Genomic DNA, 18,566 nt, shown 5'->3' with positions numbered 1-18,566 from the left:
TCTGCTTGAGCTCCGTCCCTGCCCCCAGACACCATGCCTTTCAGGTGCTTTGTTTTCATTTTGGTGCCTCTGGCTGAAAGCATATTACTGCAATGTTTTCCTTCTACTTGGACTGCAGTAAATTCAGTCATAGTTTCAGGGCTGGCCTCCACCTGAGTTACTTCAAAATTACTAAATTAGTAAAAGCGAAGTGCTTCTTAAATAGATCTTGTCAGAAACAACACTGCTCTCTTCTGTTGCCACCTGGTCATTATTGTAGGCACACAGAAAAGCCACTGTGCTGGTTTGAGGCTAATTGGAATATTTTACCCAGGGAAATTAAATCCTTAGCTGTAAGAAGTAAGTAAAAAAACCACAACAGTAGCCTATATCACCCATTTGTCTGCTGAGAAACTCAACTAGTCAAAATATAGATAAGACACTTCTCACAGACTGCTCAGCTCTCATCTCTGGCTGTGCCTTCTTTCTGGCAGTCTGGTCTCTGTGGTTGTCTCTGCCTTAACTCTAATCCCATCTAATCCTTTTTTCCTCTAACCTCCTTGTTGTCTTTTTGACATCTCACCTCAGATCTCCAGGTTTATCATGTGAGATATACGTGGGTTGATCTGGTTATTTCTGCAGGGAGAGAAAGAGGAAGGCTGAAGTGGGTTTGGTTCTGGAGCCCCTCCTGGGGACTCTGATTTCTGGGAGGGGTGTTGCTTCTGGGTTACCTTTAACTTGAACAGTTTTGTACATAGCTGTATATATTGTAAATATCTGCTTGTGTATTGTGCACAGCTGTAAGTATAAAACTTCAGTCCTTAATTTCCAGCCAGCTGAGTCTAGTCTGGGTGATTTACTAAGAAGAAGCAGGTAACACCCAAACCATCACAGCGACATTGAAGCCTTTTCCAGCTGCCCTCCATGCTTCCAGAGTTCCATAGTCTGGAGGACTTTACATCTTTAAACACTGGTAGAGAGGTCCTTTTTGGTTTGTTTTGCATCTTCAGAAGTTAGTCAGAAGCGGGGCCTGGTGATTACAATTTTCACTTCATGTCTAAAGGAATAGGAGGGAATTTATAAAACAAGGCGGCTGTCACTAGCAAGAGCCTCCTAAAGTGCAATCTCTCCCACCACGGCTCCACCTCATCTGAGCTGTGCCGGTTCCAGTGTTACCCTGGAAAAGATGAGCGTTGCTGGTGCGAGTACGGGCACGGAGAACCTAACAGGGCTCCAGCTGATGGCAGACTCATGGGACAACAGCGAGGGAAACGGCCATGGGAAAGCAGCGAGGGAAGGCACAAGGTACAAAGAGGCAGCTCAGCACAGTGATGTGAAATTCTCCTGGTTTAATAAGGCAAGGAGAAATGGGAAAAAAAATAATATAGATATACATTTTCTTTTTATATGGGACGACAATGAGGAGGTTTTAAGACGGAGAGAAGCCGGTGTCACCTACACGGCATGAGGCAGCTGGAAGCGGAGAGCCGCTGGCAGGTGGCCCAAACAGCCTAGGGACAACGAGAGACCGCCACACTTCCCTGAGTAACGGCGCCGCGAACGCCACCGGAACCGTGCTCCGACGGCTCCCCCACCACCGCAGCGGCCCTCAAGGCCCGCGGCCAGCCCACCCCGGCGGCCCCGCGGCCCCAACTCACCCCACAGCGCCGCCGCAAGGCCGGAGGCCTCCGCGAGGGGGCGCGGCGCCGTCAGCGGCCCGGCAGCGCGCAGCGCCTCCAGCACGGCGGCAGGGCGCGGCGCCACCAGGCGCTCCCACAGCCCCCGCGTGTAGAACTCCACCGTGTGCGCGCGGCACAGCGGCAGCGCGCGCTCCAGGAACAGCGCCACGCGCCGCAGCGTCTCCGCCGCCGCCGCTGGCCGCAGCTGAGGCGGAAGCGCGCGGGGCGGCCGCGCCATAGCGCTGCGGCCTCCGCTCCCGCCCGGCTCGGCAGGCCGCGGGCCGCGCTGCTGCCGCCGGCTGCGCAAGCGCCCGAACGGAGCGCCGAGGGGCGGCGGCGCGGGGCGGTGACGTCGCCCGGCGGCGTGACGCTGGCAGAGCCATGGCGGCTTTTCGGAGCGGCCGGCGCCGGCCGGCGGCTGAGAGAGATGCAGGCGCGGCGGCCCGCCGGCCTCTCCGAAAGCGGCACTGGAGACCTGCCCTGCTGCGCGACGTCGTGGGCAGCGTCCAGGAGGGTGAGTCGGGTGGTGGAGCAGCGTGAAGTGGCCATATGGGGGGAGAGAACACGGTCAGGGAGGCCTGGCTCGGCCCCACGACCCACAGTCCAGGGCCTCCCGTCGTGGCAACGCGCGGGCTTGGTCCTGGCGATCCGGCTAGGCTGAACCTACCCGCCCTCAGTCGGCGCCCGGGGACGTGTGCTTACTGTCACGTTACGCGAGGGGTCTGTTGTGGGCGAGGGGCTCTCCGTGGCGATGCGCTGCCGGCGGCTGCAAGGCTAGCTGGCGACGGCCCTGTGTGGGTTGGGGCTCCCGGACCTCGCAGCAGCAGCAGACGTTTGCTCGGTGGTGTGCTCGGCCTGGGTAGTCACAGGTCTCTGTTAAAGGGCTCTCTGTTAACAGTTTTTTGTGGAGCTGTATGTTTAAGGTAGGAGAATATTTGGAAACAGGTTCAGGCTATACGATACCAAGCTGTGTGGTGCAGCAGCCAGGCTGGAGGGCAGGGATCCAGCCAGAGGGACCTGGACAGGCTGCAGAGGTGGGCACAAGCCAACCTCAGGAGGTTCAACAAGGCCAAGTGCAAGGTCCTTCGTCTGGGTCGAGGCAATGTCAACCACAAATCCAGGCTGGGCAGTGAGTGGCTGGAGAGCAGCCCTGAGCAGAGGGACTTGGGGGTGCTGCTGGAGGAGAAGCTCAGCAGGAGCCAGCAGTGTGCACTTGCAGCCCAGAAAGCCAAGCAGAGCCTGGGCTGCAGCAGGAGAAGTGTGGCCAGCAGGGCCAGGGAGGTGATTCTCCCCCTCTGCTGTGCTCTGCTGAGACCCCACCTGCAGTACTGCAGCCAGTTCTGGAGCCCCCATTCCAAGAGGGCTGTGGAGATGCTGAAGTGTGTCCAGAGCAGGGCCAGGAGGATGCTCAGAGCACTGCAGTGGCTTTACTGTGAGCACAGACTGAAAGAGTTGGGGCTGTGCAGGCTGGAGCAGAGGAGGCTCCCAGGTGATCTTCTTGTGGCCTTCCAGGATCTGAAGTGGGCTACAAAAAAGCTGGGGAGGGACTTTTTAGGGTGTCAGATAGTGACAGGACTGGGGGGAATGGAGGTGAGGAGGAAGTTGTTGAGCAGGAGAGTGGTGAGAGGCTGGAATGGATTGGCTTGGGAGGTGGTTGAGGCTCCATGGCTGGAGGTGTTTGAGGCCAGGCTGGCTGAGGCTGTGTGCAGCCTGCTCTAGGGTAGGGTGTCCCTGCCTGTGACAGAGAGGTTGGAACTGGCTGCTCCTTGTGGTCCCTTCCAACCCTGCCTGATTCTGTGGTTCTATTCTGTGATTCTATTGGCAGTTAGTTCCGATAAAGAAATGAGCAGCATCTTTTGCAACCCTTTTCTAAAAATGTTCAACAGTTGAGAGAGATTCCAAGTTGGATCTAATTTGGACTTCTTTGCCATGAGAAACTCCCTTGTTATTACTATAACAGTACCTCTTAAGTCTAATGCAAGAGAAAAAAAAATGGCATATTCAGATAAAAACCTGTAACTTATGATGAATAAGTGGTTATATAATTATGTACAGACTGAAACAACAATTATCTGATGTTTCGCTTACTGCTAAATCATTGGCAAGAACTAGGTGCTAGGTTGAACTGGATGATCTTGGAGGTCTCTTCCAACCTGGTTGATTCTATGCAAAGCACTTCCTGGACAGGTGTAGAAAGAAAGTAGCTGCAGTTAAAATAGTTTTTGTGTGAAAAAATGTAAAGGAATGTTAATACAGTATGATACAGTGGTTTAGTTTTTCTTTTTTTCCCCTATAGCATTGCAGTTGTAGGCTACTTGTGCAGCCAGTATAGAATCATAGAATGTCAGGGGCTGGGACCTCAAAAGCTCATCCAGTCCAACCCCCCTGCCAGAGCAGGATCACCTAGACCAGATCACACGGGAATGCATCCAGGTGGGTTTTGAATATCTCCAGAGAGGGAGACTCCACAGCCCTCCTGGGCAGCCTGTGCTAGGGCTCTGGCACCCTCACAGGGAAAAAAATTATTTTTCATGTTTGAATGAGACTTCTTATGCCTCAGTTCCAGCCATTGCCCCTTGTGCTGTCATCGGGCATCAGCCAGCAGAGCCTGGCTCCAGCCTGCTGGCACTGTTCCCTTACATATTTATAACCACTGATGAGGTCACCTCTCAGTCTCCTCCAGGCTAAAGAGCCCCAGCTCCCTCAGGCTCTCCTCGTAAGAGAGATGTTCCATTCCCTTAATTGTCTTTGAGGCTCTGCACCACAAAGCACTCTCTGCTTCAGCCTGTATTTAGAATGCAATTTTGGAACCTGCTTTGATATTGCTTGTGAAGTTATCTAAAGCAGGAGAGAACTGATAGGTTAATACCTCTTTTCTTTGGATTTGAAGGGCATTGGCAAAGGTGTATGATGCAGAGTGTGCATTGAGTGGGATGTTTGCACGTTCTCTCAAGGGTTTAGGCAGTAATTTTCAGTGAACCTATGCAAGCTGCAATGCTGCAGTAAGGAACAGCTTTCTAACAATATTTTTTCCCTTGAACTTTTAATTAATCTTCATTAAAATAAGCACAAGTAGTGGCTTTCTCTGTTTTGAAATGGAAGTGGTTTATTACTGCTTCAGTGCAGGTGTACTTAACTCCCTTTTTCTTACGTTTTCAGGACGAGGATTTGCATTTCGGAGAAAACAGAAAATTGAAAGACAATACAGAAAGTTTTTGAAGAAGGGAAGAAGGGCAGATTCACAGCAAGGTGATCAGTTTACTGAAACATACCCAGACCACTTGAAACATCTTTACCTAGCTGAGGAAGAAATGCTTAAGAAACGGCGCAGGGCTCCAGATGATTCAGTTTTATCAGAAGAAAAAATGAACAAAGCCGTAGAGTAAGTTTTTAAAATTAGTCTCTAAACCCAAGTACTTGTTACCATCATTAAATATTTTAGGTCTAACAGAACGTTAGGTATGGGGAGGGACCTCGAAAAATTATCTAGGCCAACCCCCGATCACCTGGAGTAGATCACAGAGGAATACATCCAGGCAGGGTTTTAATATCTCCAGAGAAGGAGACTCCACAACTGCCCTGGGCAGTGAGGGTGCTGTGTCACCCTCACAGTGAAATTGTGTTTTATGCTTATGTGGACTTAAGTATGATGATTTGGTTTACTAAAAGAATGCTAATGGATCTTAAATATTTTTCCTGATTGTTAGAAAATTTACACGTAAGTTGGTTGTGTTTGTGTCAAAAGCAGAAAGCAAAATCGATGGCGTTTAGGGCTTGATTCTGCAGTTATCGTTGTACTCTAAGGAATTCAGTCCAAAAGCACTAAGTAGTTGGCCAATTTTTTGCCATGTCTACAAAGACAAGAGCCTGCTTTTTGAGTAGTGTGCTTCTGAGTCTGCAGAGTTTGCTTCTGAATTATCAGTATTTTTAAATTACTGTCACTTTTCAGAAACATTCACTCTGATATGGGTCAGGAACTGGCAGGAGGGCCTGGCCCAGAGAGTGTTGGTGAATGGTGCCACATCCAGCTGGCAGCTGTCACTATTGGTGTGCCCCAAGGATCAGTGCTGGGCACAGTCCTGTACAGTGTCTTTATTGATGATCTGGACAAGGAGATTAAATTCACCATCAGCAAGTTTGCAGATGACACCAAGCTAGGAGCAGCTGTGGATCTGTTGGAGGGTAGGAGAGCCCTGCAGGGGGACCTTGACAGGCTGGATGGGTGGGCAGAGGCCAATGGGATGAGATTGAACAAGGACAAATGCAGGGTTCTACACTTTGGCCACAACAACCACAAGCAGCACTACAGGCTGGGGACAGAGTGGCTGAGAGCAGACAGGTAGAGAGGGCCCTGGGGGTGCTGGTAGAGAGGCAACATTGTGCCCAGGTGGGCAGCAGAGCCAATAGCATCCTGACCTGGATCAGGAACAGTGTGGGCAATAGGACAAGGGAGGTTCTTCTGCCCCTGTGCTCAGCACTTCTGAGGCCACACCTGCAGTGCTGCTTCCAGTTCTGGGCTCCTCAATTCAAGAGAGATGTTGAGGTGCTGGAAGGTGTCCAGAGCAGGGCATCAAGGCTGGGGAGAGGCCTGGAGCACAGCCCTGTGAGGAGAGGCTGAGGGAGCTGGGGGTGTGCAGCCTGCAGCAGAGGAGGCTCAGGGCAGAGCTCATTGCTGTCTGCAGCTACCTGAAGGGAGGCTGTAGCCAGGTGGGGTTGGTCTCTTCTGCCAGGCACCCAGCAACAGCAGACAGAGTCTCAAGTTGTGCCAGGGCAGGTCTAGGCTGGATGTTAGGAGGAAGTTGTTGTCAGAGAGAGTGATTGGCATTGGAATGGGCTGCCCAGGGAGCTGGTGGAGTGGCTGTGGCTGGAGGTGTTGAAGCCAAGCCTGGCTGGGGCACTTAGTGCCATGGTCTGGTTGCTTGGCCAGGGCTGGGTGCTAGGTTGGGCTGGATGATCTTGGAGGTCTCTTCCAAGCTGGTTGATCCTATGATTCAGTGATTATCTTTCTTTTCCAAGTTTGACTATTTGGTAGTCTTCACATGACAACATTTTTCTGTGCACTGTTACCCTTTGTTGGTGTGGCTAATTTGGGGGGGGATTTTAACTATGAACTTTAAAGAAATATGAAATGGAGGTTTTGGTAAAACCTTATTGCAGTAAAGTGCTTTTGATCAAATATGCCATGATAATTTGACAGTGACGTTGGGGAGTTGTTTTGTTTTGCTTTATAATCATAACTGGAAGAAGTCAAATGGAGTTTCTCGCTTGTGGTCTAACAAGTGTCAGACAACTTAGACTATTTTCCCCCTGTTGTCAAGGTCCAGAGAACAGAGATTAGCAATATCTCTGTCCAGAGGAGCAAGATCTGTTCTTATGGATTTCCCTGTTGTGAAATTAAGGTGCACGTGAGACCATAAATCACCACGAAACTATTTATTAAAGGATAAGGTTGGACAAAACAGAGGGAGAGAGGGAAGGGGAAAGAGAAAGTTAAAGAGAACGATGGAGAAGAGAAGAAGGAGCAGGGAAGGAAAAGAGCTGTGATCATGTTACCCTCAGTCGCAGGTGGAGGGGAGAGAGAGAGACGGCTGCGTGGCCCAGGGATGATCTGTGGAGCTCCTCAGGGGTTCTTCTGGTGCTGCAGCTCTGGTGGTGGTCCGTCCTTAGTGGTCCGGTGGGAGTGCCACCCTTGGCAGGCATCCTCCTGCCTTTTATACAGTTCTCTGCTCGGTGTCCAGCTGCAGCTCCCCAGGAACTCTTCCTGTGTATCCTCATGCATTCGCAGGGGTCCGGCGCCACCGGGGAGAGGGCCTCCGCCCCCTCCCTGGCTGTACCTGTCCATACTCTGAATGGACAGAAGCCTTTTCCCTTGGGGGTCGCTGAGATAAGATGTAGGCATCCAGGGCATTCCAGCCAGGCTGAGGTCCAGGAGTTTCCAAGGTGTTGTCTGTTGATTTGCATCCTTGAGCTTTAGGCCAAGCACCGAGTCTGAGCCCCGGAAGTTAACAAAGGCAATCTTTATCTTTGTTGATGAACAAGAGAGGATTTAGACTCTCACACCTGTGTGACTGTAACTGCGTCTGAAGGCTTGGTTAGATATGTCACTAAAACGAAAAGCACGGTCACTCAGATCTGACACTGTCATAGATAGCAGTGTTTTTAAACAGCATTCAGGCACAGTCACACTCATTACAAGGGGTGGGATAAGTCTTTGAATTTCCTGGGATGAATGCCCAGGAGAGGAAGGAAAGGCAGTAGGATAAAAGCAGAGTTTTGTCTGGAATAGGCAGGTTTACGAGGATGTCTGAAACAGAACTGCTATTTTTCTTTTAACAGGAGAGTTTGTTTTTTTCTTGAACTATGATGATTGTGATTATAAACCACAAGTCATAATTCTGCAGAAATGTGACTGCTAATCTGTGGGGTGGAGTGATGTGTAGAGACTGTAAGGTAGACTTCAGTGCTCTAAGGGAATGTAAAAGAAGACTTTGTTAGGTAATTCTACCTTCAGCATGCTTAGCAGTTGCAGTAGTGTGATGCTTGAGATGGTAAGGTATTGCCACGAGATGGAGACAAGAATAAAGCAAGGACTTACTCTCCATAAGAGTATTTCTGAAGTGAGAGCAAATGTTTTCTCTTTCCTTTTGGATCATCTATCTGAAAGTTCAGAAATGATGATGGCTAATTTTCAGCTTTTTGTGGTGTAGTAGAGGAATCAAAAATATTTTGTGGACAATTGTTAAATATTTAGCAAGGCTTATGTTTTTCAAGTGTGAAATGTCTTTGCTACTGCACTGTTAATGACTTTGTTGTGATTCAGAAGAAAAATAGAATTGCGGAGCCAGAGAAATCCACTCACAAGTGGCGTGACAGGAAATGCCAGAAAATGGCACTGTTACTCTTTTACTGGTTTAATTTGGAACAGTTATGGGCATTTTTTTGTACTGACATTTGGAAGAGACATGGTTTCAGTTTGTAATTTCAGAATGTCAAGGAGCGTGATGTGCCATGTCCTTCAGGAAGAAACTTTCAGAAAGACATCATTACTACAGTGCTTTTTCACCTTGCCATGTCAGACCCATGTCTGACTTCTCTGGCAGGCTGCTAACAGCAGGCTGTACTCCTGTCTCTGCAGTTGCATCCATATGCTGGAACTAGAAAGAAATAGTACAGCTATAAATTAATTTTTTTCCTAGCTCTCAAGAGCTCATATGATGGGGGGGGGGCACTCTTTTAGGCACTCTTTAAACTTCACAAAATACCATCCACTTGAAGATCCATCAGATAAAACATGTGTGTTACTAAAAGCTGTGTGCAGTCCAACCTTCACTTTACTCAGCATTGGAAAAGTTTAGTTTTCTGTGTTTTCAATGCTAGCTGCTTGCTCTACGACACTTAATGGTGCTAAGTAAGAGAGATGCAAATAGGTATCCATTCTGAAATATGCATTTCTAATTAACTTCCCCCAAAATGCAAAAAAAAAATATGAAAGACTGCTCTGATTCTGCAGTCACTGGGGGATTATGTGGCTATGTCTGCTTGGCCACAGTCCACATCTGAGGTATACGTGCTGTTCTTTACAGGTCAGTGGTAACTGAAGGGAACTTCAAGAAGAAAACAGCCAATCAGAAGGCAAAAGAAGAATATGAGAAAATAAAGGCTGAACGTGCTAGAAAGAAAGAGGTAAATATTAAACAGAGATATTTCTTGATTATAGACAAAGACTACATTAATACCATTTCCTGTCAAGTATCCTGGACACAAATAGGACCATAGGAGAGCAGCGTAGGTATTGGTATTTCAATTTCCTTCAACTTGACAGTAATATTCAGGCATGGAGGTGTTCAAAGTTAACATTCTCTTTGTTCTTACTATTTTTGTATTGCAGTTGCTGTTAGCATAATGCCATTACATCAGCTGGTTTCTCCAAAAAACATAGATCTTGATTGGTGTATCTCAGTGGATTATACTAGACCTCTTAAATGCAATAGAAGGAGAATTAATAGCAATACTGTCATCTTGCAATGAAAAGTGAAATATCTTTCCTATTTCTTACAGTATTTCCTTAGTGCAGTCTTTATTTTGCACTTTGGCCAGCAGTAAAACTACTAAATAGTATCCATATTCAAAATAGCAATTTTTATCTTGTTTGTGTTTAGTGGGACTTACAGGGCATATCTTAATACTGTTATTTAATAACTTAAGTGAGTTACTTACTACCTTAAAACATCCTAGTTTAATAGCTTTTGTTTTCTCCCAGTACGTTGTTGCAGCATAAAATGGCACATACTGTAGCATTGCAGAAGTTGTGTAACTTGCTGACAAAGCTTCAGTAACTACTGTGTAAATATTGCATAAACAGAAAGCTGGATAAAGCATTGTTTCTTCAGTTTAGCTGTATTGAAAACTGGAGTAGTCTTATGCAAGCTGAGCTGTGATTCTGGATGAGCTACATGGTTGTTGAACTCAGAGTTTCTTTGATGAATATTAGATACAGATCATGCTAAAAGAAATCAATGTTATGTTCAGCTTACTTAGAAAAAGTAGGAACAAACAAAAACCCAGCAAGCCTGCAGGGGATTTTGTTTCAAGAGCATGTAAGACTTGCCTGAGGGGAGGTGTCAACAGCCTCTGTCTTATTCATTATGTTCAGTTAATCCAAACAGTAGCTAAGTGCCACGGTAAAAGTCATCAATTATGTGGTATGCTGGTGTGATGGTTACATAGAATAGAGAACCATTCATAGAATGGTTTAGGTTGGAAGGGACCTCAAGGATCGTCCAGCTCCAACCCCCTGCCATCGGCAGGAACATGTCCCACTAGAACAGGTCACTCAAGGCCTCATCCAGCCTGGCCTTAAACATCTCCAGGGAGGGAGCAGCCACAACCTCCCTGGGCAACCTGTGCCAGTGTCTCACCATGCTCATTGTAAAGAACCCTTTCCTAGCATCTAGTTTAAATCTCCCCTCTGTCAGTTTAAACCCATTACCCCTTGTCCTGTCATTACAAGACCTTGTCAATAGTCCCTCCCCAGCCTTCCTGTAGGTCCCCTTCAGATACTGGAAGGCCACTATAAGGTCTCCTCGAAGCCTTCTCTTCTCCAGGCTGCAGAGCCCCAACTCTTGTAGCCTGTCCTCATAGCAGAGCTGCTGCAGCCCTCTGAGCATCTTTGTGGCCCTCCTCTGGACTCACACTTAACAGTTCCATGTCCTTTTTGGGTTGATGGCTCGAGAACTGCACCCAGGACTGCAGGTGGGGTCTGAGGAGAGCAGAGCCAAGGGGCAGAATCCCCTCCCTTGCCCTGTGCCCACACTGCTCTTGCTGCAGCCCAGCACAGGGTTGCTGTCTGGGCTGCACTCCCACTGCAGGCTCCTGTTGAGTTTTTCATCAGCCCAGACTCCAAGTCCTTTTCCCCAGGGCTGCTCTCAGCCATTCCCCACCCAGCCTGTATCTGTGCTTGGGATTACACTGATCCAGGTGCAGGACCTTACACTTGGCCTTGTTGAATTTCATGAGGTTGGCCTGGGCACACCTCTGCAGCCTGCCCAGGTCCCTCTGGATGGCTTTAACCTGGTGTATGTTAGCAGACACTGGATTTGCTGCTGTTTATTGTGGAAAAAGAAATCATCATAAAGGCACAGTTTCAGTGTCTGCATTGTATAAAGAAAGACATGATTTAGTAGAGATCAGAAAAAATGTCAATTACAGCTGTTGAGGTAAGATGAAAGTTCTTTCTTTAAGCAAGCATTTGGTTGATAGCTTCAGTGGATGTTTTTTTACACCAGTATGCTGAACAGAATAAAATATTAGATAGCACATGAATTACATGTAACCATAAGTCTGGCTCAAATAGGGAGAAAAAAAAACAAGAAAAAGGGAATGAATATTGCTACTCATTGTTACAGTAAAATAAGTCAAGCATTCTGACTGGAGAGGTATTATCTTTGCAGGTTTTGGGTTCCTCCCACCCAAAGCCTCATAGATTTTTATTTGGAAATATTTTCTTGGATTATTTCTATTTGATTTTTATATGCTACATCACAGAAACTATCAGTGCCATGGAAACCAAAAATGTAATTGCTGAACTGTCATCTGTCCATTCTGCAGAAACACTTGCCTTTGTGGTCAGCATAGCACTGCTCTTCAAAGAATAAGCCTGGAGCAGAAATCATCCAAATGAATTGAAGCAGTCCTTCAGTCTGATTGCGATGCCTTGCATGTTTCAACAGGACATGAAAGAAGTGAAGGAAGCTAGCTGGTTTTCTTTTAGTGCATGTTGTCCACATTAGGTGTTCAAATCACAGCGTAAGAGAAGGAGGTGTAAGGTGTTTGCTGGAAAGTGCGCATTAGGCTGTGGTGATTACTCCGATGGCGTAAGCATCTCCGTTACCAGTTTGCTTGCATATTGTGCTGTCCCCTCAACGCAGAACAATTAGTCAGATTTCACCGCTGGTTTTTCTCTCTCCTAGCAGAGATAGATAGCAGTCTGTGTTGCTTTGAAGAGGACATGTCACTAATAATTCGGTGCTGATTATGTTGCCCTAGATGATGCTGCTTCTAGCATGTCGTAGAAATTCATCATTGGTTATGAATATTGATTTCTGTATGAATATTAATTTTATTAATAATATTTTAAAAATTGGGGAAATTCCCTGAGATCCTTTGGCGTTTTGGTCAACAGCAAGGAGCAGCATGGAATTAAACAGTTGAAACAATAAGATCTTGGAAAATAGGAACATGAAAACAGGAAAAATTCTAACTATGCTTATGAAGCCTTTGCATTAATTCCAGCAGATGTACTCACGATACTTTGTGTCCCTGAATAAATCTCCTGTACAAAGACGCTCCCAAAACTCACGATAATGGTCCCGAGGTAAAATACAAAACTTTCCAGGCAGAAGGAAGAAGAACTGAGTTGCTGCTGCTGAGCTAGAGCAAGCTGCATACATGTGGCCGCCGTGATTCCCAGTTAACAAGCAGCGAATAGAGTGCTGCTCCTGGTGGAGGGTCAGTGCAGAAAGGCAGTTTCTAAATCACCCCCCGTTAAATACATCAGTTTGAAAATGAAACTGGCCAATAGGCAGTAGCATCATTGAATTCAAAGCTCCCTGCCTTGTGTGACCACGCAGGCACGTCGAGGGGCAGCACAAGACACCTGACACATGGTGTTAAGACTCTAGCCCTCAAGGGTTTGCCCCTATTGTTCGCTCATCTCACTCTGTTCCCGGACCTGCAACAGGAGGAGGAGAGCAATGGTTAAACCGGCCTGGCAGAATTTATGCCCTTCCAGGACATAGTGCTGTCCTAGTATCACAAACCTGCCCAACTTCTAACTCTGGGTATGCCCCACGTCCCATGCAGATGCTAGCGCATCTGGATTGTCAAGACATTTACGTGGGAGCTGCTCTCTTTCTTACACTCAGGAGGAAAAATGTAAAATTCTTGCCATTTTGTCATTTAAGGAGGAAAGTCAAGGAGCTAATTTCACAGAAAGGAAGCAGTACATGTTTTAGCTACAAACCTTACCGTAGGATGTTCTGCCAAAGACAACTTGTCTCTCTTCTTGGGGCGTTAGGCAGTATAATCTTTTGATGCAGTATGCATTCAGAGAGCTTCCTGATTAAGCTGCTAAGAGTAATGGTGTTTCTAGTGTCAGTGTCTTATCTAATCACCAGTATCTTTGCAAAAATAAGTGTTGTTGCTTATATAGAGCTTCATGGTTACAGAAAGTATTTCATGATTTCATAATCACATCTGTTCTATTTCAGGAAGCAGAAAAAAGAAGGCAACAAAGAGAAGAAGCTCAGCGGCTGTACAAGCAAAAGAAAATGGAAGCTTATAAAGTATTGAGTAAGAAGACAAAAAGAGGACAGCCAAATCTAAACTTACAAGTGGAGTTTCTGCTTCAGAAAATACAACAAAATACATAAACCTCTGTATACGTGTTAATTGCAGATTCTGAGTTACCTCTGGACAGTTTATTGAGTTACTTTTAATAAGTAAGGTCTTACATCCATATCACTTTTGTCATTGGCTTGATATATCCCATCAATCCAGCAGTGGAGGATACCTATCCTGAAATGTCTATTTCAAGGCAGACCTCATTGCTGTCTACAACTACTTGAAGGGAGGCTGTAGACAGGTGGGGTTGGGCTCTCCTGCCAGGCATCCAGCAACAGAACAAGGGGACACAGTCTCAAGTTGTGCCAGGGGAGGTCTAGGCTGGATGTTAGGAGGAAGTTCCTGCCAGAGAGAGTGATTGGCATTGGAATGGGCTGCCCAGGGAGGTGGTGGAGTCACCATCTCTGGAGGTGTTGAAGCCAAGCCTGGCTGGGGCACTTAGTGCCATGGTCTGGTTGCTTGGCCAGGGCTGGGTGCTAGGTTGGACTGGATGAGCTTGGAGCTCTCTTCCAAGCTGCTTGATTCTATGATTCTGTGATTTTGTTCCTAATCTTAAGTATGGCTTCCTAGCTATGATGGATCAGGTAGATGGATTGAGATTTTGGTGTGCTGAGTGTATCAAGTTTCTTATCTCTATTCTTTAGAACATCTTTAGGAGATGCATTTAATGATCTTTGGCCTATTAAAGTGAAACCTTATTAAAGCTTTTGAGGAGCTGCCTCAGGGCAGTGATGTGGATTATTGTGTTGCTGAAGGCTTCTGTGAACAACTGAATCAAAGTGTACTGCTGTTTGAGAAGCTGGGAGGCAAATTCTTACAGGGTAAGAGGCAGCATTTTGTGCTTCTTGTCTGAGATATGTCCTCAAAATTAGAAGGCTTTTCTTCTTAGTGAAAAGGAAGGACAGGGAACTGCTTGGAAGAGACCAGCAGAGATCCACAAAGATAATTAAGGGATTGGCATGTCTCCCTTTGTGAGGAAAGGCTGAGGGAGCTGGGTCTCTTCAACACGGAGAAGAGGAGACTCAGGTGACTTCAGTCATGTTTATAAAGGTGTGAGCGGTGAGTGTTGGGAGGGTGGAGCCAGAGTCTGCTCGGTGTTGCCCAGTGGCAGAACAAGGGGCAGTGGGTGCAAGCAGGAGCATAGGAGGTTCCATGTGAAGGTAAGGAAAAGCTTTTCTCTTGGAAGGTGACAGAGCCCTGGAACAGGCTGCCCAAAGAGGTCGTGGAGTCTCCTTCTCTGGAGGTGTTCAGAACCTTCCTTGGATGTCTTCCATTGTGTCCTACTTTGAGTGACTCTGCTCTGGCACAGGGGTGGACTCGATCTTCCTGTGGTTCTGTGATTTCCTTTTCACTGCTTTTAAGTCATTTATAGGGAGGATTGTCTTGGACAGTAACATTTTAGAGCTCCAGCAAGACTGGATTTTGGTTTTGTACCCATCCTCTGTATGGACTCCTTCCACGTTGAGTTGTTTATCTTGGCACCATCATGCTTGAGCTGTTCAAAATGCGGTGGTTGCAGTTTAACAGAAGTTTAGGTGCAAGTAGGATTCAGGATTCTCTATTTCAGGGAGCAGTCCAGCTGACATGGAGCCTAAGCACCAGCTGTCTCCACTGAAGGGGTCCTGTGGGCATGGCTCTCAGCTGGTTTTCAGCACAGTCTGTGTCCTGTGTTGGACAGTTGGAAGATAGTTCCATGCTGATTTGCACAGGATTGACACTCCTGTAGCAGTAACACACCTGTAGTTGTGTGCAGCTGTGAAATCATTTGTGACTGGGTGTACCGAGAGAGAGCCACCCACTTCATGGAGAAAGGCACTCAGGTGGTGCACGTGGAAACTGCAATGAGGAGGGGAAATGTGTTCAGTTAGGAGGCACAGGAGAGGAATTCCTTTCACAATTTTGAGTAGCTCGTGAGATTAAGAGGCTGGTACTGCAAAGCTGTGTGTGTTCGAGGGTGTCCTTGTCTCTGTCTTTGCTTGCCTGATGCCATAGGGGGTGTGTGGGCTGTGATGATGCAGCAGAGTGAGGGGTGGGGGCAGCCTTCCTTGCAAGGGTGCTTGCAGCCCTGCACGTTTGAAGGACCTGAGAATTCTTGGAGGGGATTAAAACACACTGCAGACTGCGATCGTGGGAGGTGCTCCAGGAGAAGAAGAGCTCTGTTTTTCCTCTAGCTCCTGCAGAGCGGCCTTAATTCTGGTGTCAGCAGCTCCCCCTGTGTCTCCTCTGCTGTCTCTAAATCCCTCAAGAGTAGATCAAGGAAGTGCTGAGTAGCCCCAGCTGGAGTTGAGAGCTGTCCCTATAAACTGAGTGTGTAGGAGTGGCAGAGCGTGGGCTGTGCCTTGCGTGCGGTGTGCTGTTGGCAAAGGCAATAGGCAGAGCGGCGCTGGGCTGAAGGCGCTGCCCCCGGCCGGGCGCAGAGGCGCTCTCGGTTGTCTGTGCTGCCCCCCTGTGTTTGCTCGTGGGTACTGCAGTTGTGTAGCGGCTGCGGTGTGGCGCCGGTGCTGAGTGCTGCCACCGTGTGTTTGCTTGTCCACACTGCAGTTCCTCAGCCGCGGCGGTCGCCCGTTTTCCTGCCTCGTCTCTAAAGGCCGTGCACGATTGAAGTGGCTGAAAGCTGAGGGGAGGGGAGGAGAGGAGAGGAGAGGAAGGTGAGAGGTGGGAGGGAGAGCTGAGAACTGGTTTGGATTTGTAAGTATTGGAGTGAGGAGTTAAAAGCGGCAGGCGGGGGGGGCGCTCGGCGGGGCGGGCCGGCGCTCGGGCTCCGCAGTCGGACGCATGCGGCAGTGGGAGCGGGGCGGAGCATCGCGGGCGCAGCCGCAGGGAGCGGCAGTGGCGCTGAGCAGGCTGCAGCGGAATGGCGGCGAGCACAGAGCGGCAGGCAGGCAGGCGGGCAGGGCGTTTCGGGCCAGAGGGAAGCCTCCCGCGTTCCCCGGCAGAGCTGCGTTCTTTGTCTCTCGCAGCAGAGGAGTTCGGGCAGGTGAGTTGCTCGGCAGCGGCGCCGCATCTGAGACGCGTTTTAGCGCAGCTGCCGTAAGTAGCCTTTGCGGCGCTGTCTGCACGTGTGCGGGGGTCTGGAGGCATCTGTAGGTACCCTTAGGGGCCTGGAGGGCTCTCTGGGTGTCTGTGGAGGTGGTTAGGGGTCGGTAGAGGTGTGTGTGGTGCTGTAGGTGTCTCAAAAGGCTGTGAAGGTCTTGAGGTGCCTTGCAAAGGTCTCGAGGTGTCTGTAGGGGTCTGCAGGGTTCTCTGGCAGTCTGTAGAGGCCTGTGGGGGTCTCTAGGGGCCTCTTAAAGACATGCAGGGGTCTGCAGGGCTCTATGGAAAGGTCGGGAGGGGTCCCTAGAGGTCTCTAGGAGGCTGGAGGGGTGTGCGAGTGTCTGTAGCATTCAGCAGGTGTGTGGAGGTTTCTGTTCTGGGCCCGCAGGTGTCTGCAGGCATCTTGTAAAGGTCTGCAGGGGTCTGTGGAGCTCTGTCAGGCATCTGTTAAGTGTCTGCAGGAATCCATTGAAGGTGTGGAGGGGGCTGCAGGGCTCTGCAGAGGAGGCTGTGGCTGTGTGTAGAGGTCTTAGGGGTGTGAAGAGTTTGCAGGGGTCTGTAAGGGTCTGCAGAGCCCTTGGAAAGGTCTGAAGTTGTCTGCAGGAGTCTGGAGATGTCTCTAGGGCACTGCAGGGCTCTGCAGGGGTCTGCTGCTGCGGGAGGAGTGGGCTGGCGGAGCCACGCCCCCCGGGCTGCGGAGCCACGCCCCCTCCCTGGCCTTTCTTGCCTGGCTCTGGTTGCTGCCTCTTTATTTGCATAGCCACACCCCCTGTCCCCTTGCTGTCTAGTCCCCGCCCCTTTGTTTCTGAGCCACGCCCCCTTCCCTGTTCTGTGTCTGGTCCCCGCCCCTTTTCTTTAGCCACGCCCCCTCAGTGCAATGCCTATTCCCCGCCGCCTCCATAGCCACGCCCTCTCCCCATGCTGTGTCTAGTCCCCACCCATCCATAACCACGCTCTCCCCCATGCTGTGCCTGGCCCCGCCCCCGCCCCACAGCAACCAATGAAATGGTGACAGATTTGGAGCTTCCTTTGGAGGAGTTCAGGAGGTGGCTGCTGATTGGTGGATTGTGATGGGCGTGGTTTGCCGCTTGTTCTGTCTCCCTCATTTGCATACATTTCAATATCAGGCTCTGCCTTTGAGTACCTTGGAGATGTGTTGGGGGTTGGGGAGGGGTTACGGGGAGGGTCAGCAGCTGATTGGTGGATCCTGTGGGCATGGTCACCCCTGTGCCCCGCCCCCTCATTTGCATAAATGAAGGCAGGGTCCACCTGGCGGAGTTTGGTGCTTTATTGGGGGGGGGAAACTGGTTAGGACGGGGAGGGTCAGCAGCTGATTGGTGCGTCCTCTGGCGTGGGCGGGGCCTGCCCCTGCCCCGCCCCTCCGAAGTGCTCGATGGTCTCCAGCACAGCCCCAGCAGCTCCAGGAAGGAGGAGACCTCCCCCCGCAGGCCTCCAGCCCCCCGGGAGACCCAGAGCCTGCGGGGGGACCTCCCGGGGACCCCCTGACCCTCCCCGGGACCCCCAGACCTCCCAGGGACCTCTCAGGGACCCTCAGACCCACCCAGGGACCTCCAGACCCTCCTAGGGACCACCCAGGGACCCGCAGACCCGCCCACTGGCCTCCCAGAGACCCCCACTCACCTCCTTGTATGCCCCCACTAATCCCCCAGCCCCTCCCCGTCCCCGCCCAGCGCCCCCCAGTGCCCACTCAGGCCCTCAGCTTGTCCCCGCAGCACTGCAGCCTGGCCTGGGGGCGCTGCTGAGGCCTCCCCCCGGGCCGGGCTGGGGGCTGCAGGCCTGGGCCCAGTGCCCTCAGTGCCACCTGTGCCAGGCCAGCAGGCAGCGGCAGCAGCACCTCCCTGGCAGGGCAGGTCAAGGAGCCTCGGGGGAGGGACCCCAGCACCCCCCAGCGTCCCCCCAGTCCCCTCCCACTGCTCCCAGTCCCCCCCAGGCACCCCTGGGACTCTCTACGGC

At 49.8% G+C, this 18,566-nt stretch overlaps 2 protein-coding genes across 5 annotated transcripts in view; one reads left to right on the top strand and one right to left on the bottom strand.

The window, feature by feature from the left end:
- The window catches only part of METTL25 (methyltransferase like 25), a 38,177-nt gene extending 36,167 nt beyond the window's left edge, over positions 1 to 2,010 (bottom strand). For all 3 annotated transcript variants that reach the window (XM_064141624.1, XM_064141633.1, XM_064141635.1), the window contains exon 1: positions 1,638 to 2,010. In XM_064141624.1, coding sequence (XP_063997694.1) covers positions 1,638 to 1,896 — 259 coding nt within the window. In that variant the 5' untranslated portion in view covers positions 1,897 to 2,010. The remainder of the gene's footprint in view (positions 1 to 1,637) is intronic.
- Positions 1,168 to 13,607, top strand: CCDC59 (coiled-coil domain containing 59). Of its 2 annotated transcripts, none has more exons than XM_064141662.1 (4): positions 1,168 to 1,284; positions 4,818 to 5,040; positions 9,242 to 9,341; positions 13,427 to 13,607. In XM_064141662.1, exons 1-4 carry the CDS (start codon positions 1,257 to 1,259, stop codon positions 13,586 to 13,588), a joined length of 513 nt encoding a protein of 170 aa, XP_063997732.1. In that variant the 5' UTR covers positions 1,168 to 1,256; the 3' UTR covers positions 13,589 to 13,607. The 2 variants fall into 2 exon arrangements, with proteins under 2 accessions (XP_063997732.1, XP_063997723.1); XM_064141653.1 differs by lacking the exon at positions 1,168 to 1,284 and adding an exon at positions 1,981 to 2,172.
- Positions 13,608 to 18,566: the final 4,959 nt, after the last annotated feature.

The sequence above is a fragment of the Pogoniulus pusillus genome, chromosome 4, assembly GCF_015220805.1.
Source record: "Pogoniulus pusillus isolate bPogPus1 chromosome 4, bPogPus1.pri, whole genome shotgun sequence".
NCBI lineage: Eukaryota > Metazoa > Chordata > Aves > Piciformes > Lybiidae > Pogoniulus > Pogoniulus pusillus.
The sequence above is the reverse complement of the archived record's forward strand: the minus strand, read 5'-3'. Positions and strand labels throughout refer to the sequence as shown.

Bases quoted from the DNA above. Each gene is read 5' to 3' on its own strand.
- CCDC59 (XM_064141653.1), top strand. From the start codon at position 2,040: ATGGCGGCTTTTCGGAGCGGCCGGCGCCGGCCGGCGGCTGAGAGAGAT. The intron at 5,041-9,241 runs GTAAGTTTTTAA...TGTTCTTTACAG, and splicing joins AAAATGAACAAAGCCGTAGA to GTCAGTGGTAACTGAAGGGA. The intron at 9,342-13,426 runs GTAAATATTAAA...GTTCTATTTCAG, and splicing joins AACGTGCTAGAAAGAAAGAG to GAAGCAGAAAAAAGAAGGCA.